This window comes from Lepidothrix coronata, unplaced genomic scaffold (genome assembly GCF_001604755.1).
Source record: "Lepidothrix coronata isolate B3197 unplaced genomic scaffold, Lepidothrix_coronata-1.0 Scaffold34, whole genome shotgun sequence".
In the NCBI taxonomy this organism is placed as follows: Eukaryota; Metazoa; Chordata; class Aves; order Passeriformes; family Pipridae; genus Lepidothrix; species Lepidothrix coronata.
This window is the reverse complement of record NW_016690214.1, coordinates 5,835,594-5,857,068: the sequence shown is the minus strand read 5'-3', so window position 1 is coordinate 5,857,068 and position 21,475 is coordinate 5,835,594. Positions and strand designations below refer to the sequence as shown.

Sequence of the window (21,475 nt, the reverse complement as noted above, 5' to 3'; positions counted from 1 at the left end):
GAGTGCTGGTGCCAGGCAGAGCTGGCTCCTGGAATTGTCCCAGGGAGGGTGGCACAGAGGTAAGTCGATGTCTCCCACTGCTAGGGCTGGCTGAAGTTCCACCTGGCCAAAGGTCCTCAGGGCAGCTGGGATCGTGTTTCATCAAGCTGCAGCCAGGCAAGCAAGGAGGGGACGGCTGCGTGCCATGGGACACGTCCCTCATAGGGGACTCCACTCGAATCCCCTGCTGAAGGGACCTCAGTAGCTGAGGAACCCCTCATGTGCTCGGGGTGGCTGTGCTCCAGCTCCGTGGGACCCAGCTGGAGGGTGGGCTCATTTGTTTCCTCCACTCGGCTGAGCATTCGCCCGCGGCCGCTCGGCCCTGAGAAATGCGGCAGAGAGGAATCCCACGGCGGCCAGAGGCAGATGCCTGCAGAGAGGAAAACCAGGGCAAGCGTGTTGTGGTACGGCCCCAGGATGGGGGGATCTATCACCCGTGTCACAGCCCTCCCCTTGGCAAGGGGGTTGTGAGCAGCACAGCCCCGAGTGTGCACGTTCGGGGGGAGATGGAGGTACACTGCCCTAGGTCAGGAAACAAAACCCAGCTCCAGCAGGGCTGGTTTGAGCATGGGACCGTGATAAGGAGGAAAGGCAGCAGCAGAGGAAACAGCTGGGGTTGCTTTTGGGTCCGGCAGTGCCCGCAGGATGGCAGGGCACAGGCACCACCGTTGCACCCCAGCTGCCTCCTGCCCTTTGCATCTTGGCGTGACGTTAAAGGAGCTCAGGCTGGAGGGGGGAAAAGAGAAAAGAGCCAACGTCTGTTTGTGTTCAAGCCATCCAGCATTTTTTGCAGACATCAGCCAAGCGGCAGCAGCAATGCCATTGGTGGGAAGATGGAGTTATTTGGGGAATGCTGGACTCCGCACCATGAGAACAGCAGGGGAGGAGGTTGGTTTTAATTTAACAGGCCATGTTTACTCTTCCCCTCTCACCTTTGGACTGTCTGAAATGTGCAACGAAAGCCCCAGTGGGGAGGAAGGGGCTGTGGGTGCTTCCCCCTCCCCATGGCTGCTCCCACGGCCCCCCGGCCCCGCGGCTCCTCAGCGCCTGTGTGCAGCAGCCTCCCACGTTGCAGACCCAGGGCAGGGATTTCTCATGCAATAAACAACCAGACAGATGCAAAGCTTCAAAAATATCCAGCTTTAATCTGTAAACTTGCAAAGACAGACCCAGGAGCAGTGCAGAGGCAAAGGAGGCACTGGGGCAGGTGAGAGAGGAGCAGCTCGGGCGCAGGGCCAGGGAAGATGCTGACGGGGACAGATGTGCAGGACAGTCCCCAACTCCTACGTGCAGCAGTGCCATGCCCTCCCCAGCTGCTCTTCACATGAGCGCTTCAGCTGCAGAACCAAATATTCACCATCTGACTGCCCTGGGTAGTGCTCAGGGGAGCAGGCAGTGTGTTGGAGGGGTCAGCAGTGCTGGGCTGAGCACCAGGGATGTGCAGCAACACGGAGGTCAAGCCTTGCCCCTGTGCCCTGCTGATGCCCAACAGAGCAGCATTTGCTGGCTGGAGGATCTCAGGCATCTGGTCTCCAGTGAGTGGGTTCCAGCCGCTGTTTGCCAGCAGCAGGAAGGAATAGTTGTGTTCCATGGGCAGCAATGGGAGAGAAACCCAGCCTGGCCTGGGAGCCAGCAGGGCTGGAGCATCACTCCAGGCCACAGTGAGCATCTCCTGCATGAGGCTGGAGATGGTTTAGTCTGGAGAGACTGAAAATAAAAAGGTTTTTCTTAAAAAAAAAAAAGAATTCCTCTAATTCCCATGACTACAAGATGGGGAAAAATAAAGTTGTTTCCACATTGCTGTGTGTACTAGAAATGCCTCAAAAATCACTTGGGTGCTCCCAGGGGAGTTTTATTTCTTATCACAGTTGTATGGGCAGGGAGCAGGTTTGGCTGGACCCTTCCCCATCCCAGCCCTTCCCTCAAGCAGAGCCAGGATACAATGAGGATATCACTGCCCTCATGTTGGCATGAGGATAAAAGCCAATGGCAGCAACTGCAGCAGAGAGGAGCCACAGCCCAATGTGAGCGTTGGGGCGTGGGGCAGCCCGGGGGGCAGAGCTGAGGATCCTTGGAGGGAAGCCAGAGCCTGGCAGCAACCAGGGACACAGGGGCTGGATCAGGCCCTTCCAGTCAGACAAGAGCAGAACCGAGAGCAGGGATGGCTGCAAGGGAGGAGAGGGCTGAGGGCTGCGAGGGGGCTCATCCATGGCACACGCACTGCCCCTCCAGCTGCTCCAGGTGTCCCTCAGTGAGGTGTGTGGTTGTGTCCTGGGTGATGGAGGCATTACCATGGCTCGCTGGCCAGGCTGGCAGTCACCACACCGCAGTGATTCCCACACAGCAAGCTCCAGGCGTTGCTTCACGGGGCAGAAGGATCTGGCCCCTGGATCCTGGAGCTGGGGCGAGGGCCCTCCTCGTGCACTCTCTGCTCCGCTGTATTGTCCCGTCCACCTTGGCTTGTTAGAGCCTGGTTCCCTCGGGCACTCGAGGGCAGGATCAGGCCCCTCTCTGTCTCCTGCCTGTGCCCCCAGGGCTGCTGGCTCCTCCCGGCCGCCCTCAGGAGAAGACACAGCAGCTGGATTTCTTCTTCTGTGACTCGATATAATCGTGGATCTGGAATCGGGGCTCGTCCAGCGGCTGCATCGCGCGCTGCTTCAGCTCCCTGCAGTGGTGGGGCCGTGTTACCCACACACACACACTCCAGCATCAGTGTGGGAGGTGGTGAGGCTACAGGGGACACCTCCCTTGCTCAGTCCCCTGGCCCCAGGTACTCACTTGGCAATGGCCAGGAAGGCCAGCTCCACGTTCATGCCTGTCTTGGCGCTCGTCTCCATGAAAGGCACCCCATATTCCTGCAAGGGCAGCACGACCCCATCAGTGGCTATCCCCAGAATACTCTCCTGCCCCTCTGAATCACCCATTGCCTGGCCAAGGCTTGGGGGCCATCCCCTCCCTGCCTTGCCCCAGGTTTTTTATCTAAGTGACTGCCTGAGAGCCAGGCGGGTCTGGGCACCCATCAGAGGAGATGGCACAGCTGTATGGGGACCCTGAGTGACAGGCAAGTGACTGGGGGAGATGAAGTTGGGTTAGACCCTGGCACAACTCACCCTGGCCAGCGATGCTCCATCCTCTGTCCTCACAGCCCTCTCGCTGCTCACATCAGCCTGCCAAGGGAAGGAAAATGTCACCACATACCAGGCCAGCTGGCACCCTGGGACATCTGGCAAGCAGGCAGTGTGGGGTGCTCACGGGGCTGACAGGAATGAGGGCCATGGGGGATCCAGGAGCATCCAGTGCCCAGAGAATCTGTGATCTATGGAACATCTTGGACCTCGTGGCATCGAGGATATCAGGTGGCATCCAGGATCTTGGGGACATGGGGGATGTGGGGCAGCATCCAGTATCTGCAGGCATCCAGGACCCAGGGAGTCTCTGGTACCGTTCTGGGCATCAAATACCCAGCATCATCCAGGATCCAGAGGCATCCACTTTCAGGGGAAAATCCAGTACCCAGTTGGGCACTGGGCACCCAGTAGAACCTAGGACCCCCGGAGAGGATCTGGGACCTGGTTGGGCATTTGGGGCTTGGAGTAACCTGGGATTCAGGGGTGCATCCAGGCCAGAGTAGGGATCCCATACCCAGCAGCATCCCATGCAGGGAGCATCCCGTACTGGGAGCCTCAGCCTCGTGCTGCCCCCCACTGGCTGTCGAGAACCCTGCCCACCCCCCAACCCCCTCCAAACCTCTGGGGTCACCTCTGGGCCTGGCTGAGCCCTGAAAGGAGCAGAACCCAGCAGAGGGTGCAGGCAGGGTGCACACAGCTGGCAGGCAGAGCCCACCGAGCCCATCACTGCACAGCCATGGGGATGGCCAGGGCATGGCACAGCACCACATGACAAAGCACAGGGCCAGGGGACCCTGCATGCACCTTGTTGCCCAGCAGCATGATGACCACATCCTTCTGTGCATACTCGTGGATCTCCGTCAGCCAGGCCTGCAGGGAAGTGGGGCTGTGTCGGGATGAACGGTACCTATGTCCCTCCTGCCTCAGCCCTTACATCCCCATGGTACCCCTGTTCCTCCCTCCTCAGCCCTCACATCCTCTTGGTAATCCTGCCCCTCCCCTCAGCCCTCACACCACCCCACGAGGACAGGGATAATGACTATTTTGTTGGCACGGGGGAACTATTCCAGCATCAAAGCTGAACAGCCTTGAAAACGCCCCGTCTCCTGGCTACAGCCCAAGCCTACGAGTAGTTCACATCCTTCCCAAACAGCGTTTTCTCCCTCCAGGCATTCTCCACGTCCCTGGACAAAACTCACCCAGCCATGCAGGACCCAGCCAGGTGCCCTGGGACGAGCTCCAGACTGGCTGAGTCTGGCCAAACCAGCCAGCACTTATTTGTAAAACAGGTTCCCAACTGCCCTAAACACCCATCCAGCCAAGCAGGGCACCCACGACCCCAGTCCCTGGGGAGGAACACACTCCTGACCCACGGGGGGACTCACGCGGATGTTGTCAAAGGACATCTTGCTGGTGATATCGTAGAGCAGGAGCAGGGCTGGAGGGGAAGAGGCAGAGGCATTGTCACGCTGCAGGGATGCATTCCAGGCAGTTCCCCCATCCCTGCCAGACCCCAAACCCACCTTGGGCATCCCTGTAGTAGGCGTGGGTGACGCTGCGGAACCGCTCCTGTCCTGCCGTGTCCCAGATCTGCCAAGAAGCCACACCGGTGAGATCAGGGAGGGGAAACACCCTCCCAGCTGAGGATACCTCTGTGGCTCCGTGCCCCAACGGCCCACGACACTCAGCCTGGGGGAGGTTTCCAGCAATGTGGCTGGGAATTGCTTCCCCCTGCCCAGAACTCACCTGCAACTTCACCTTCACACCATCCACGGCCACCACTTTGTTCTGCAGAAGAGAAGGAGACCACATTTTTCAGCCAGCCCTGATAAATGTCTTGGCACATGTGCCAGCCAGCCCTGGTGCAGAGCTGGCACTCCCCAGCCCCTCAGCTGCTCTCCCACAGCCGGTGGGATGAAGCCAGGCTGCCCGTGGGGCTGGATGTTGCAGCCTCATTGCTACAAACCCCGATCCTGCTTGCTTGGCAGCTACAGGGACATCCCAGAGCAGCAGTCCCTCTCTCCAGGATGGAAAAGAGCAGAACCAGTGGAGACAGGACAGCAAGATCCCAGCCTGCTTTGGGTCCGCTGTGTCACTCATCTCCTACAGCCAGCACCCTGTCCTGTGGCTCCTGGGTCCCTAACAAGCCAGCTAATGATGCCAGCTGTCCTGCAAATCCCAGGGACACTGACCCACTCTGACTCCTGCCGGGAAGCTCCAGGATTGCAGCAGTTCCTGTCTGCCTGGCCAGGGAAGTTGGGCAGAGCTGGGGAAGTGGGGAGGTCTGTATGAACCACACACAAATGTGCATTTATTAATAACATCTTGGTATGCTTATATAAAGTTTGCCCATCAAAAAGCCCTGACCTTTCTGTCAGGATTCCTCTGCTCCGTGTGTTGGAGGAGCCAGCTCTGTGCTAAAAATTTGGGTTATTTACAGCAATTTAAGGGCTTTGGGTGCTACAGGCTTCCTGGGGACACTCAGTGGATGATTTGGGTGTCCTGCTCAGGTATCCTTGATAGTGGGAGCCTTGCTTGGTCCTTAAATGTGGTTGCAAACACTGAGTTAGGGGGTTGCATGTAGCACGCAACTTTATCCAGTGTGGTAGGAGGAAATCTCCTGGGTCACAATGGTTTGCAGTCAGGCAACTGGGCTGGGACTGGGAAGGGGAAGAGGCACTTCCATGTGAGCAGGAAAGGCAGCTATCAGGGCTTAAGCAAGAGCTCTACTCAACTCGGAAGCACAGGGACTTCTCTCCAGAGGCCAGAAGAAAGAAACGCAGAAGTTACTGAAAAGCTATTTTTAAGACTCTTAAAGAATCGTACTTGGAGAGATGAATCTGAAAAGAGAAGACCCCTATAAATAATTCGGTTGCCTGGAATTGTTTGAAGTGGAAATTCAGCCCATGTGGAGATGACAAAACTTGAGCAAATGGGCTGGATAAAACAAAAACGTGCCCTAGGAGACTCTGGAGATTTCCTACCAGCAGCGAGCCGTGAGCTGCTGGAGGAGATGCTTGCACGAGGCAGGGCAGGTACCTGAGGGCTGGCAACACCCTCAGGGACACCAGTGCCGAGCCCAGCAGAGGAACACAGGAGATTTTACCTCTTTCATGACTTTATCAGAAGGACAGGCCTCATAACCCCTCCAAAGCAAACCTGTAGCCCTCTCTGTCCCCCAGGCCCTGCTCACCAAGCCCCCAGTTCCACCACAAGGCGGGAAACCAGAGCAGCTGCAGCTGTGGGGGCAGAGGAAGCAGCGACCGCACTCCACATGTGTCGGATGTTGCAGGCAGAGCTCTGCCTGGGGACACCCCCATGACTTCCAGCCTGCTGAAATGCTGCTCTGCCCTGTGCTGCAAACAGCTCTGCCTCCCTGAACACCTCCAGAGAGACCCTGCCGCTGAAATTTGGTGAGCAGAGAGCAGCACGGGGGTTTGAGCAGGATTTGGTGATCTTAACAACTGCTCAGCAGCCCATTTCAGCTCTTTCAAAGCACAAGGTTACAACAGCCAGAGTTGACCCCGCCAGCCCTTGGCCTCAGCCCAGCTGGTGGAGCATGCTGGCCGCCCACTACACCCCCAGCCCACACCCCCAGCCAGGATGAGCTAAACCCAGGCTGTTTGCTGATTTAAAGACAAGAGGTGACAACACCAGTGGGCTCTTCTGTCCGTTGCTGCTCTCCCAGGGAGAGGTGGGAGGGTTTCAGCAACTGACTGCTGCTGGTTGGGAGTTTATTTGGGGTGCAGAGGCTGCTCCCCCTTCCCAGCACCCCATCCTGGTCAAGGTGGGGGTCGGGGAAGGCAAGGGGCTGGCAGCTGTGGTGGTCTCACCCGGAAATCTATGCCCACGGTGGCTATGAACGTCCCGGAGAGAAAGGCCCCGTCTTTGAACTGGAGCAGGAAGCAGGTTTTCCCCACGCCCGAGTCTCCAAGTAACATCACCTGCAAGATGTGTGCAGGGAGAGGTGTCAGCAGGAGGGAGCAGCATCACTGAGCGGTGCTGAGCTCCCCCCCAGACCCCTCTGTCCCTTTGTTTCTTTCTCCAGGGCTAGTCCTGCCGGGTTTAGGGAGCCCCGTGGGAGCTGGAGGTAGGATGGGACACCCAGAGGTGCAGCCAAGCGGTGCCCCAGGGCAGCAAAGCACCCACAGCCACGGAAGAGGGGTAGAGCAGAAGATGAGACCTGGCGGGAAGGCAGGTACCACAGCAAGAAGAAATATTTCCTAGCCAGCCCCTGGCCATCTCCCAGCTCAGGAGGCTCCTGGAAAACCGGCAGCAGCTCCCACATTCATGGAGCCACCTCCGCCCACGCATTGCCCCTGGCCCGGGTGTGCCCAGCCCGAGAGCTGCTGATGCATGGCTTGGGCAAACCCCGCGTGTCCGGGACTCTGTCTGTGCCCAGGGCCCGGCCTGCTGCAGACACCAAAGCAAACACGGTGCTTTTTCCCCTCCTGCTAAGCAAACAGGCTCAACCCCCGGGCTCCCTGGCCACTCCAGCACCACCGGACCCAGGCAGGCAGCAGCCAGGACGGATGCTGGGCTCCATACTCACAGCCTTTCCCGATGCTGTGCTCTTCCTGCTCACCTGCAGCAGCCTGTTCCTGCCCAGCAATCATTAACCTAACTCTGCCTGCATCTATCCCCTGACGAAAAATGGCAGCAAGCAGGACTCCAGCAAAAAGGTCCATCCCCACACTCCCAGGATGTTGGAGCCTGCAAAGCAAACCTCTGCAGCCCCATTGCCTCTGTGACAGGCAAACACAGTGAGCCACCTTCCACAGGGGTGGCACAGCAAATGCCAGAGCTGGGGGCTGGAAGTACTTTGCCTCCTGCCAACTCACTTTGCTGGTCAAGTCCTTCCCTGACCCTGGAGGGCAGCTGGGAACACCCCTCCTTTCTGCCTCCACCTCACTCCCTCAAACATAAAAATTGCCCTCCGCTGAGATGAGTCAGAGCAGAGAGGATAAAGGCAAAGGAATGAAAATGGTTTAGGGAAAGTGGCAGCGTGCAGAACCACTTTGAGAGCCGGCTAAGCAAGGCAGCAGGAGGTGTTTGGGCTGACACCATCAGTGCTCAGCTCGGCCTGGGGCTGCATATTAAATCTTTCAGGTAAAAGGTTCATTGGTCCTGTGCCTCCCCTGAGCTGCCGGGAAGAGGAAGGTGCTTCCTGGGGCAGCCCTCGCCCGATCCGGGATGGGGAAGAGGGGAGCACTCAGGGAGGAGGGTTCCCACCCCAAGGCTTGGCAGGGGTGCAGAGGCATTTGCAAGGCGGGGGCTGCGGGGCGGGAGAGGGGGGAGGTCCTGGACTGGCGCCGGGGCACACACACTGCTGCCTCCTTGGAGCCCTTGGAGTGCTGTGATGGGCTGGATGGGGTCCTGCTTCCCCTGTCCTGTGCCATGGGTGGCACCACTGCCGGGCCGGCAGGAACCCCTTGCCTGAAGCAGCTCAGGACAGGCTTCCAGAGAGCAGAGTTTGGCCCTGACCCCCCCCCCCCCGGGGAGTCCTCCCAAAGCCCTGTTCCTGCAGCTGGTCCCTCCCATTGCCACTGCCGGGCAGGGACACCCCTGGGGCACAGACCTACCCCCGCCCCCGGCAGGGGCCCTCTATCTCCACCTCCCGGGGAGGGAGGACCCCCATCCCCACACCTGCAAGATCTAGGCACTCCCGGGGCAGGGGCGGGAAGGGCTGGGGGGGTTCAGCCGGGGCTGCTGCCTTCTTCTCCTTCCCCGTCTCGCGGCCGCTTCCTGGGCGCGATAGCAGCAGCGGAGGAAGCGGGCGGCCCCCGGCACGCCCTCGGACCCCTCTCAGTCTCCCTCGGGTCAGCGGACGAACCCAAACCTCCAGCCCTGGCAGGGATTGGTGGGTCCATCCCTTCTCATCCCGCGCTGCCTCCCACCTTGCCGGCCAGCTCGTAGTCCCGGGGCGACGCCGGAGGGTCCCCACTGCCTTTCGGGGCTTCCCCGCTCCCCGCTGGGCGGGTCCCGGTCTCTGCCGCCCCGCCGGGGCCGCTCATGGTGCGTCCGAGCGGAGCCGCCGAGTCCCGACGCCGCGGGACCAGCGGGAGCCGCGGCCCCACCCGCCTTCCTCCTCCTCTTCCTCCTCCTCCTCCCAGGCCAATGCCACCCCCGAGGCTGTGCCCCGGCGGCCTCCGTGCCCAGCCCGGCCACAGGATGAGGAAGATGAAGCCGAAGGGTGGTAACCTGCCCCGCTGCACCCCCACACCGGGGACCCCCGGGGTGTTTCGGTTTGCCAAAGGCTGGGCTGCACCGGCCGGCGGGCAGAGCACTGGCACATCCCTCCCGGCACATGGATGGGGAGAGGAGGAACAGCTCACCCCACAAGTGAACAGCCCCCTGTCCCACACGGGGTGTAGGGATGGAGACCATGGTGCTGCCAAATCCCACCCTGCCACGCCGGGACAGTGGGGATTGCAGCTCCCACTCCCACCCCAGGTTAGGGGGTTTGTCCCATCCGCTGCAGCCCCAGCGGTGCCGAGCTGGGTGAGCACCAGGGTGCAGCAAAGCCGGGGGGAAGCGGGAGCAGCCGCCGTTAGCCGGAAGCCGCGCTCTGTGCCGAGCCTGTTCCTGCATCTCGGCCGGGACGGCTGCCAGACCTCCCGCTCCCCCGGCTGCTCACAGCCCCCCGCATCCTACACCAGCCACTGGGGCTCGGCTCATAGCACACTTCGTCTGGGAAAAGCCCAAGCATGGGAATGCAGGAGAAGCCCCTGGAGAGAGACAGAGATGTTGTGTTATCCAAAAACTAACTGTAAAACCCCATCCATGTCCACGCACTGCAGCTGCCCAAGGTCTTCACCCTTACGGGCACCACTCCACGGACAGGAGCCTTGAGCTCCCTCTCATCTATTTTCCCTGGGATACCCAGCCCATCTCTGCCACGCCAGGGCTAATCTCAGGGCAACCCCCATCCCTGCTCATGCCACTGGGATCCAGGGGTGCAGGGCTCCAGTGCAGAGCCGTGCCCCTCGCTGCTCTGCGGGTGAAGGCCACGGGTGGCTGCGGGAGGGCCGATGGCAGAGATGCCCTCTGTGATGGCACTCGCCTCTGCACCTCTCCGGGACACCGGCCCCTGCTCCAGCCAAGCCTTCCTCTGCCCCTCAGGAAATAGAACCTGTATTTCCAGTCTTGTAACTGTGCTCAGACCCAGCTGGGTCTGAGCTGGGGGATTTATAGTTTATATATGCTCTTTGGCCAGGAAAGTGCCCAGAGCTGGAGGCTGGAGGCACTCGGAGCTCCTGGAAGTGGCTGAGCTTTCCTGCAGCTTGCTGGGGAAGGGGCTGGAAGAATATGGCAAACCATGCTGGAGCTCGTGGAGTTGCCTAGGCAAGAAAGACGCCTGGCCGAGCATCACTTCCACACGCTGGCATTTGCTGCAGGAGGAGCAAGGCAGCCTGGAGCCGGCAGATATCAGTAGTGTGGCTGAGCTTCCTCTGCCTGCCCACAGGGGTGCCCTTGGCTGACAGCCCCTGGGCTGCTTGGCCCCAGACTCCCCACATTGGTACCACATGTTTCCCTGCTTTCTTGGCCTGGACAAGAGAGAAAATCCCTGTGGGTAATAGCATCCCCATGGGTAACAGCCCCTTGTTGAGCCCCAGCCTTGCCACGATGCTGAAGGAATGACAATTTCTCCGTCCCAAGCACTGTCTCTGTCCTGACCTCCCTCAGGAGAGGGGACACACACATCAGAGCCACTGGAGACCCTGCGGCAGCTCTGCAAATAGCTCTGGATGGCAGCCGAGTGCTTTTCCCAGGCACTGTCACCATCTGCCTGACTTTTTGTGAGGGCCCTGGGCTGGACACAGGCTGGCATCTCCCTGGCAGAGCAGGGCTACTCCAAAAGCAGCTTTCCATGTGTGATGCAAGAGGCTGCACTCAAACACGGCCCCACTGAGTCTTTTGGGATGTGGAACTTTGTCCACCCATTCCACCCATCCTTCTAAGCAGTCCAAAGCATGCCAACAAACACACAGCCAAACTGGGCCCCCGATCCAGCAGCACCAAAGCAAATTATCCAATTCTTTGTGCTTAAAACTGATCAGAATCACAGATTCATAGATTCTGATTCCCAAGTAAAGCTGCTCCTCATGATTGCTGCACAACCCAGGGACCAGGGATTGGTCTCTTACCGTAAACCCAATGCCCACGGTGGCGGAGAAGGAGCCAGGAATGAACTTGCCCTGGTCAAACTGGACCAGCAGAGACGTCTTCCCCACGCCGCTGTCTCCAACCAGGATTGTCTGCAAGGACCATGTAAAGATGTGTCAGCAGAGGTGCAGGCAATGCTGGAGCCTGCAGGCACAGTGAGCAGCCGGGGGCCAGATATTTGGGGAGGGCTTGTTGGAAAACCTCTTTGGGAGGACTCTGGGGTCACTGGATTAGGTCCAAAACTGTTTAGTAAAGTGAGCATCTCCTGCAGCTGCTGCACACAGCTGTAGTCACAGCCACGCAGCCTTGCTGGGTCACTGGGCAGCCTTTGTGCTACTTTACTGCTGTGAGCCCACAGCACTCCCCCCAGAAGGCGGCTGGGTTTAAACTCATGGCACCCCTCCACCTCTCCAGCCCTCCATGGGAAGTCCCAGGGCTCTCCCACGGGGAGCAAGGCTTGCTTGTTCCTGAGCAGGAGGGATGAGGGAGCTGTGCGGGTGTCAGAGCTGAGGTGGTGCTGTCACCTGAGAGCTGCCAGCCCATAGTCCTGGTACCCACATTGCACCCCTGAGGAGCCAATCTTCCCTTCTGCTCCTGTCCCTCCAAATCCTTGACCTAAGCGAGACCTGCAGTGCAAATGCAACACCCTCCCTCTTCTCTGTTGGTGTCTGGGTTTTGTTCACAGAGCCACTGGAGCAAACACTCCCATCCTTTCAGGAAACCGAGGCACTTTCAACCCTTTTGCAGGGACATAAGTTAAAATAAACACTCTGCTAACAGGCTTCTTGCTCAGAAGTGGATTTGGCTCTGTCTTTCAGGACATGGGTGTTCCTGTAGATGCAGTTCTGGAAGACACTGAGTGTCCCCTCTGTCACGGGGCTGCTGTCACCCCTGAGGCTGCAGGGCTGAGCCAACGAGGTGCTGGGGTGGAACCTCCCCACTCTCTGCATCCACCTCTGATGCACTTGGCTGTATATGTTGTTTCCCCCCTTGATTTGTGTTTAGTTCAATGCAGCTCCAGCAGCCCTTCTCCATCCTGGGACACCTCAGCCCTTTGTCCCCACCCTGGAAGGTGCTTCAGCATCTTCCCAATATCCAGAGGAGTCTACACGCATGGCTGATCCTGTTCCTGCATCACCTCCCCTGCCCTGAGGCGCCCCGGGGTGTAACCTACCCTGGCACCACTTCAGACACTGTGTGTCCCCCTTGTGAAGTGCAGGATGAGCGTGAAGGAATGTGTTTAATCAGGTGCACAAACAGCCCCGGCAGATCAAGGCCTGATTCCATGCCCTGGGAGGCCATGCAGGTTCCAGACACCAGGCACATACCACAGCACCCAGCACTGTGCTTCCTGCCATCCCACAGACCCCGAGGAAGTGACCTGAAGCCAAAATCCAAGGAGCTTGAGGAGCACAAGCAACGCAGGAGCGTGGTCTGGCAGGAGACCATCACCCTGCCTTGCATAAAGCGCTGCCCCACAACCTGCCTGGAGCCTGTTCACCACGACACGCTTCAATGAATGCTCACTGTGGTGAATCAGCGCTTTACCATGGAAAAAACATCCCAAACACCAAACATCTCCTGGGAAAAGGCTGACCTGACGGGTGGAGCTGTTGGCAGGAGGGAGCCTTGCACCTCTGCCAGACGCACGCTGCTGCACAGACCTGAGTGCTGAGAGGCAGCAACCTGCGTCCAGATCCGCAGCCGGAGATTTCTCCCTCCTCCCTAACTAGGCTGTTTGCAGGTCACTTGTACATTCAGAGCAGCCTCGTGAGCTGGGAGCCTGCACAGGAGCTGGGGGGATGTTCAGAGGCAGAAATGTCTGGGTGAAGCCCTGGCACGTGGGCTAGAGGAGCTGGGTCATCCCTTTCCCTGAGGAAAATTTCCCTGCCCAGGTCCCCTTTGGCTTTGCCCTTCGGGCCCAGAACCTTTCCCTGTGCAGAGATCATAATATGGATGGGAGTAGCCTCACAGGAAAACACCCCAAGAATTCATTACCATGCAGCTCCTGCACTTCAGTCCTGCATTTTTTTGTGCTACATACTATTTCCAGGCAAAATACTGGTTCTGGGAGGTGCAACAAGACTGATGCACCCTGCAGCGCTGTCTTTGGGAGCAGTTAATGCAGAGAACAGCATTAATTATGGAGGGAGGAGAGCTGGCTGGAATGAGCACCAGAAAGCCTCCAGAGCCCAAGGTTTACAGAGAACATGTATAAAAGGCAGATTCCCCTATTAATAATTTAAATGGGATTTATAATAGAGACAACTCGTGAATTGCTTCATGACTTAATCATAATAGTGAAAGTTGGCCTGGATTAGCCAAGAGATATTCCTAACGACTTTAGGAAAACCTCATGGGCTCCGTGGAGGGACTGCACAGTGGAAATCACTGTGACCCTCCTGGCTACCAAATAAACATAACATAAGAATAGAAACCCCACTGTGGAGAGGATGTGGCCATCTCTTGAAACCTCAGGTTGGATGCGCCTGAGTCATGACAACAAAAAGTCTCCCACTGACAAAGTTCTGTACCTGTCCTACCTCTTGCCCTCATCCTCAGCCACAGCCTGGCCTCCTCAGCACCCCCTCAGCCCCCCAGGTTTTCCCAGTTTTTTTCTCTGTCTAGAAAACTTTGGCAAAATGTTGCAAGATTCCTTTTGGTTCTGTCATTCCTCTCTGCATGGGGATGTGGGGATGGAGCAGTGCTTTGCCAGGGTTGGGCAAGGCACAGAGGGAAACCTTCCTGAAAAGACCTGTCTACCTGCTCTGCCTTAGGGAAAGAGAAAATATCTCTCCCCACACCTTAAATTAGTAGTTTTGTGGCTAAATCAGACCTGGATGAATCACATCCAGTCAAAATCATTGCTGGCTTAGCATAGTCTGTAGGGACAAGGCAAAGCAATGGAGTGGTGAGGGCAAACCTATTCAAACTTCCCCTACCTGTGCTGGCAGCCAGCAAGCAAAGGTGGTATTTTGGCCTAACCTGCTGAGGGAAGATGGGTTTACACGTCTGTCAGGGCAGCACAGGGAGGTGACTGCTGCATTTTCAGTGCCAGCCAGGCAGGAGGAGATCTGGGACAGAGCGTGTGGGTTGAGGTTGTCTTCCCAGTTCATTTCTGAGCTTTAGCATGTGGTACCTGGACCTGAGCTAAATGTGGCTAGTGGAGGCCTGACAGGATAAAGCCCCAGTCAGCTGGATGCTGAGAGGGTGGAATTGCCCTCCACGGGCTCTGCTGTTGCTCTCAGAGAGTGGCTGAAGACCCAAACACAAAGGTTTGTGCTCAGGTGAGCAGGATTTATCACAATGAATTGTGGCAAAGGTGTACGTGCACCCCAGCACAGCTGCCTGCAGAGCTCAGCTGGGACATGGCCCTGGGAGAGGTTTGACAGCAAATCTGTGGCTGCTTTCAGTCCCTCACTCTCAGGGACTCTCAGAGGTGCATTTCTGTGACTTATTTTTACCTCCTCTATATAACAAAATTGTGCTGTCTCTTCCCTTCTCCAAGCAATGCTCCAGGGTAACTTGGATGCTGCTGGGTGCTGCTTGAAGCCGTTCTGTGCCACAGGAATACTCCAGGGCTGTCCCCACCTGCCCAGGCACTATTTCACCATGGCCAAGACCCTTACACTGACTTGAGACAGAGCCCAGGGCCCTCTGCCAGCTCAGCTGGGCCCTTGCCCTGGCAGAGGCTGTATTTCAGCCCTGCAGACATGAGCTCTAGAGCTGTGTATCAAACAAAAGCTGGCTCAAATCACACAGGAGATCCCTGTTTGCAAACCCCCTGCTAACACCTTGGATCAACAACAGCCAAGGAACACATCCTCTGCCACTGGGGCTTGTTCCAGGTAAATAGGTCCAGGAATTCCACAAAAGGAAGAATGATTTGGCAATGGGTCAAACCACCTGCAAGCAGAACTCAGCATTTTGTGTCAGGTGAAACTCTTCTGGAACAGCCCAGAACAAACCTCTCCTGTTCCTGCTTTGGTTTGCTCCTGGCCCGTTTCCTCCCCAGGCCTGGGTCTAGCCACCAACCAGAAACCACTTAACCTTTGTGTCCAGACTGCAAAGCTCTCTGGGGTTTCTCAGCACATCTGAAATGTGATTCCTTGTGCAGACACAAGATCTAGTGAGGTATTTGCTGCCTCACACCCCTGGAGTGAGAGCAGGCTTGTGTTTGCAAGATTAGCAACCCAGCCAGGAAAAATACCAAGGGAAACAGCAGGGAACAAGGGACTGGGATGGTTATTTGCCTGGGCAGCTCTTCTGCCCAGAGACTCATTTCCACCAATGTCATTCCTTAACAGCAGCTCGTTGCTGGAGAAGAGAGAGTTAAGGCTCTGCAAAGAATCCAAGTTTCTCCAGTCATCCCTGGAGGCATGTCCTACGTACTCCATGTACAACAGAAATGAGAGCTGATAGTAATTGATATTTTTCTGCTAATCAAGGGTTGGGCACATTGCCCTGAGTACAGCAGGATACAGAACAGACTGGTGTTTGTAAAGAGTGATCCACACAGCCCCAGCCCTTTCCTCTGCCTTGCCCCATCCCTGTTTTTTCCCTGCTCCCCGGGGGGGTGCCTGTCCCTGCACAGTCACTGAGGACTGCAGCAAAGCACCGTGAGGACAGCAAGCAGAACGGATGGGTGGATCTGACAGAGATCAGTGTCTCTTCCATGACTCCAGGAGTTGCAGGGCAGCGTCTGACTGCAGGGAGCAAAAGCCTGCTGTCCCCCCAGCAGAACCTGAGCTCCCCAGGTCTTGCAGGGACAGCAGCAGCCCTGACCACCCTCTGTGCAAGTGGAGTTACAAAACACAGTCCCAGGAACCCCGCAGAAGAGGATTTTAAAGGAAGGAGGGCAGGAATGGATGTCTTTTGGAACACAACTATTTCATAGCAGGGAAGTCTCGACTCCCTAGCCTGCCTCTGGCAAACAGAGCCCCGGGGTTCCGCTCCCCCCGACCCGCCCTGAGCGCGCACAGGACAGCGGGAGCGGCTGAAGGGCGGCTGCGGGCTGTGCCGCGGGGCTGGCCCCATTCCAGCGCTCCTGGCTTCCCCAACACGCCGAATCCTGCCACCCCCCTTCCCACCGTCACCCGGGAGGTGGCTGGGACCGGGGCCAACCCCTGCAGGCTGTCCAGCCCCGGGAAGGGGAGAGAGCTGCAACCGCATCCCCCCACGGCCGCGCCGGGATGGGGGGTGTCGGACGGACCTCATCGGGGGACGAGGAGCGAGAAGGGGAGAGGGATGCAATTTGTCCGCAAGTGCAATTAGTCTCCCTGCCCTGTATGCCCCCAATCCCGTGCGCTCTGCAACCCCATCCCCGGTTCCCCCCATCCCCATCCCCAGCCGTACCTTGTGCAGCAGCGCCTCGTTGTATCCGTCCCCCCCCGGGCCGGTGGTGTAGGACCCCATGGCCGGGGGGGATCGGGGGGCACCGGGCAGGGCCGCCCCTGCAGCACCGCGGACAGCGCCCGGCCCCGCTCAGCACCGCGGGCAGCGCCCGCCCCGCTCGGGACCGACCGGCCCGGCTCGGCCCCGCAGTCCCGGCCCGGTTCGGCACAGCCCGGCCCCGCTCGGTCCCCGCAGGACAGCGCAGCGGTGCCCGGTGCTCCTCGCCGCCGCTCGCAGGGTTCCCCCGCCCGGAGGAGGCGGCGGGAGGGTGCGGGGGGAGGCCGGTCCCGCCCGGGGGCGGGGAGGCGGAGGGAGCTCCCCCCACTCCGGCAGAGCCCGCCGGTCCCTCTCCCCCTCCCCATCTCTGACCGCCTTGATGGAACCCCCCCGGCTCTGCAGAGCCCGAGGCTCCGTCCTCGCCACCGGGAATCGCTGCCTTTCCTCCCTCCGCTGCAGGAGGCGCCCACGGGGCACGGTCAGCCCTGCACCGGCTCCGATCAGCCGCCGAGCTGAGAGCGCGGGGCCAAGTCCTCTGCGCTGCTCCAGCCCCGGCTCGTTGGCACTCACGTTAGGGAGCCCTATGCCTGCACCGGGGCTGTGCCGGCTGACACCCCTCCAGCTGCCAGCCCACACAGATGTTGGGTGTCCGCGGGCAGGGGTGAAGCACAGAGCTGCCTGGTCACTGGGGTGTCACCCCAAGGAGGGGCAGCAGATCGTGCTAGCCAGGTGATTGCAGCTTCTTTGCCAAACTGGTGTTGAGCCTGATTACCCCGGCAGGTCCCCTTTGGAATCCCATTGCATTTACAGAGCCTGGTTAGGACCCTGCTTGGAGTGAAAAACAAATAGTATTTAGAAACAGGAAGAATCTGTGCCTAAACCTGGAGGTGACAGCTGATATCTCATTGAGATCTCTTCTTTACAACTCCCTTTAGAGCAATCTGATGTTGTTGATTGCACTGGAAATAAACTAATCTTTACTGAGAAGTTTATTAAGAGAAATTCAGTCTCCTGTTCCCTCCTTCCAGATCAGCAGATGGCCCTAAGCCAGAGGAACAGACCAGGCTTCCAAGAGCCATCTGCACCTGTCCGATTGCTGTTTGACTGCCTGGGCCTGACATTGCTAATTATATCTGCCCATTATTTCCTCTGACTGCAGAGACGGTTCTGCTGGGTCAGATGATCAGACTTGGCAAACAACAGCCAGAAAAAGTGAAAAACAACCCAGAGGGATGGGGTGTTTTAGACTCACCTGAAGCTGAGATAACCGACCCAACCTGACACAGACCATTGTGTAACCAGACCACTCATTGGCCTCATGCACTGGAAGACAATCAATAGCATAAAAATAAATGATATCATGAGCCCTGGTGTCTGGATCAGATAGTTGACAAGTGGTGCAGCCAACACTGTAGTTCAACATAATGCACACACTCCACAACAAGTAGGTCCAGGAGGATGAGAGCAGCACACCTCAGGGTGGCTTCAACAAAGCCAGGGCAACTCTGTTCTCTTAAACACATCAAGACCATGCTAAAACTCTCATGGATGTCAGCACAATCCTTTCCATGGGCCACACAGACCCCAGAGACCCAGATCTGCTGCATGTACTGTGCAGCTCTGACCGGGGCACCCAGGCTGTGCTGTACTCAGACAAATCTCTCCCGGAAGATGGGATGAACTTAACCCCCAGTGAAGAGAAGAGTAACACCCCAAAGGCCCGTTGGGTCTGAGGCTCCAGACCTGCTTATCCCTGGATGGAAATTTCTGGCAGGTCCCTGCTGCAGGAGAGGTTCTGGGGCTCAGAGAGCATCCTCTGACCCTTCTCAGCTCCAGCAACATTTGTTTCCTTTTCTGAGTCACAAAGGAGAGAGGGGAGGAGCTGCTGCCTGGCGAGAAGAGCCTCACAGAGCCAAGCTGTCCAGTCCCTCTGCAGGCACTGGCATTGCACCAGAGACACACTTGGCCCTGCAGGTTTAATCGCACTCAGGAGGAAGACAGTTCTCCTATCTATCATGATATCATCAAGTGTAATACAGCCTAATGAGACAACATAGATTGCTGGCAAAGACAGGCAGCAGCACAGCCTGGCGCTGCTCCAAGGGCTTTATCCGACTTTATGGCGCTGGAGGACCTGACCCATGGCAGATAAGTGCTATCAGCAGCTTTATCGGAGCCCAGCAGCCCAACACCTGCATCACCGCCTCCCCTCACACACCGAAGAATGCATTTCCCCCACCATGCAGAGCAAACCATTTACTCTCCCAGCTTATCCCAGACTCTGAGAGCCAGTGAGCAGTTTGCAGCCCTGAGCAAGCTCTGACTAGCTGAAATCAATGCAGAGCAACCAAATGAGAGGAAATGACCTGAAAATGGCAGGAGTGATTCCAAATAAACCTGCAATTTAGCTCCATTGTTTGTTCTGTTTGCTGGTAGACTGTATCTCTGATAGCTTAATTACTTGTGTATTTGCTTTGAGAAATACAGGTCTAACAGAGGAATATTTAAATCCAGCTCAGGAGTTTCTGCTTCACTGTACTTGCTTGCTCCTGCTGTTCTCTGCTGCCCAATCCCATTGACCTGCTGTAGTATCTCCCTGGACTCCCTGTACAACACTTTTTGAGGAGGATCAGCCCTGCTGAAGTCATTCCTTCCCCATGAGCTAAGGAAAAATCAGAATTTCACCCTCTGAATCCATACAGTATGAATTCTTAATTTCCTTGCAATAAGTAACCCCTGCTTTAGCCGTTTCTGGCTGAGTCCAGCCTCAGACACAGTCCAGAGTAAATCCTCCACGACCACAAAGTCTGCAAGTATTTTTTGCCACTTTTACTGGCTTTGCTAAATCAAGAGATCTGGGAATGATCTAAACTTATCTTGGTTATCTGAGATGGCAGCGGAAGGGAGAGATCAGACAGTGCCTGCTCGATCAGCTAGCACTAAAGGAGCTACATTAGCAATGATCATCCTCAGCCTTATCTCCTAAGGACAATTTCACCAAACTTGCTGAATCTGCCCACGAAAGAACAGACTGACACTACTTGATTACTTTTCAAGGGCCCTGGATTAAATAACAGAATCAGGATTTGGAAATGTCATTGAAGAACAGAGCAGAGAGGACTCTGGAAAGGCTCAGTCGTGGTGGTGGGTAATACGGTGGGATGGGAGCAAGATCTTACAGAATCACAGAATATTCTGGGTTGGAAGGGACCCGCAAGTTGGTACTGGGCCCTCACTGATTGACTCAATTACTGCCTGTCCCAGGAGCTCTTTGAGTGACACGCTTTGCTCGCTGACACGGCCACTGAGCTGCGCCCGAGTGCTCAATCCCGCCCCGCGTGTGGCCGAGACGAAAAGACAAACTGATGTGCTCCTGTCAGGATGCATCAGTGGGATTCCTGAGAAGTGCTTCAGCAATGCTTGCTCTCCCACAGAATAGCCTCGCCTTGTGCTTCCCGGGCCACTTGCTGCCAAAAGGGAGAGGTCTTGGCTGGCAGGACCCTGACACAGCCCCTCAGAGATGCTGGTGCAGAGCAGGGCACCTTTCCAGATAGCCCTCCCCCCGGGCTATCTGGAGCACCCCAGCACCCATGCCCTCGCTGGAGGGTGTTGGGAGGGCTCTCTGCAGGGCTCTCCCCATTTTAGGCGATGTGACTCCTCATGCTCTGCTGCACTGGTTTCTGCCTGGATTGCTCTACTCCCTCTCTGGTTTCATTTTAATTGGAATAAATATCACAGCCCTTCATGTGACAGACACTCCTGTGTCAGCACTCTGGGGTTTCTCACTCCTGCCTACTCCCATCTTGCTCTTCCCCTCCACGAGCATGTTCCCACGCTGCTGAGTTGGTTGGGGCTGAGGTGCAGAGCTGGAGCCATCCCCTTTGCAAACCCCCATCGACAGCCCCCAGCCAGTGTCCTGCTCAGCCAGGGCCCCTTCACCCAGCAGCTGAGAGGAGAAATATCAGAGTAAAACTCCACATGGGAGTTGCAGTGTTGACGCTGGGGGGCTGTAATCACTGCAGTGTCCTCAGGGACAGGAAGGAGAACTGCCTTCAGTCACTGAAATGGAGTCAGTGGGGTAACACAGTCCTGGGAACTGCCGTGATGGGGAGGGAGGAAGTGGCCCTGGTCTGTGCTGAGGGTCCAGCCCCTGCACTGGGCTGGGCAGCTGCTCATCCTGCCCAGAACCAAACATGGAACAGAGAACGGGAAGGGGAAATGACACCTCACATCTGATGGTGAAGTGACAGTGATGTGATGGAGATGACGCAGCATGGATGTGACTTGAAAAGTTTCCCAGGAACTCTACCAAAGTGGTTCTTTGAAAAAGTGCTTCTGGCTGCTTTCGGGTAACTGAGCTGTCCTCGAAATCCTCATGCAGTAAAGAATGTAGGCACCTTCTCTGTGCACATTCCACCTGGAGCCTCTACCTCTGAGCCGCTTCTCCCAATCCTCCTGCTCTGAGGGAAGGGTGGGAAGGACTCACTGTGCTTTGCCAAGCAGTGACAGGGATGCATGCCCAAGGAAGACAAAGTGGCTGGAGCCCCAGCTGCACAGCCTTTGTGGGAAGTTTCTCAGCAGAAAGCTGGTTTGCCACCTCCAGCTACTTTTTTGAATTTAGATCTTGGCTGTTACTTGCAGAGTCTTGGCTCACAGCCAGTTAGATGGAAATGAAGGGGTTATTTCATGATCAAAAGGAAAACTCAGAGCTTCCTCTTGCCATGATGAGGGACAGAGAGGGAAGGGGATGC

At 57.2% G+C, this 21,475-nt stretch overlaps 1 protein-coding gene across 3 annotated transcripts; it reads right to left on the bottom strand.

Annotated features, from left to right (window-relative positions):
• Positions 1-1,171: 1,171 nt before the first annotated feature.
• RAB37 (RAB37, member RAS oncogene family) lies at positions 1,172-16,796 on the bottom strand. 3 transcript variants are annotated; one of them, XM_017812050.1, is made up of 10 exons: positions 16,689-16,796; positions 11,315-11,425; positions 7,001-7,111; positions 4,914-4,955; positions 4,691-4,757; positions 4,553-4,605; positions 3,972-4,037; positions 3,150-3,206; positions 2,818-2,894; positions 1,172-2,704 (listed from the first exon to the last, which is right to left on the bottom strand). In XM_017812050.1, exons 1-10 carry the CDS (start codon positions 16,746-16,748, stop codon positions 2,599-2,601), a joined length of 750 nt encoding a protein of 249 aa, XP_017667539.1. In that variant the 5' UTR covers positions 16,749-16,796; the 3' UTR covers positions 1,172-2,598. The 3 variants fall into 3 exon arrangements, with proteins under 3 accessions (XP_017667539.1, XP_017667542.1, XP_017667541.1); XM_017812053.1 differs by lacking the exon at positions 7,001-7,111; XM_017812052.1 differs by lacking the exons at positions 11,315-11,425; positions 16,689-16,796 and adding an exon at positions 9,065-9,181.
• Positions 16,797-21,475: the final 4,679 nt, after the last annotated feature.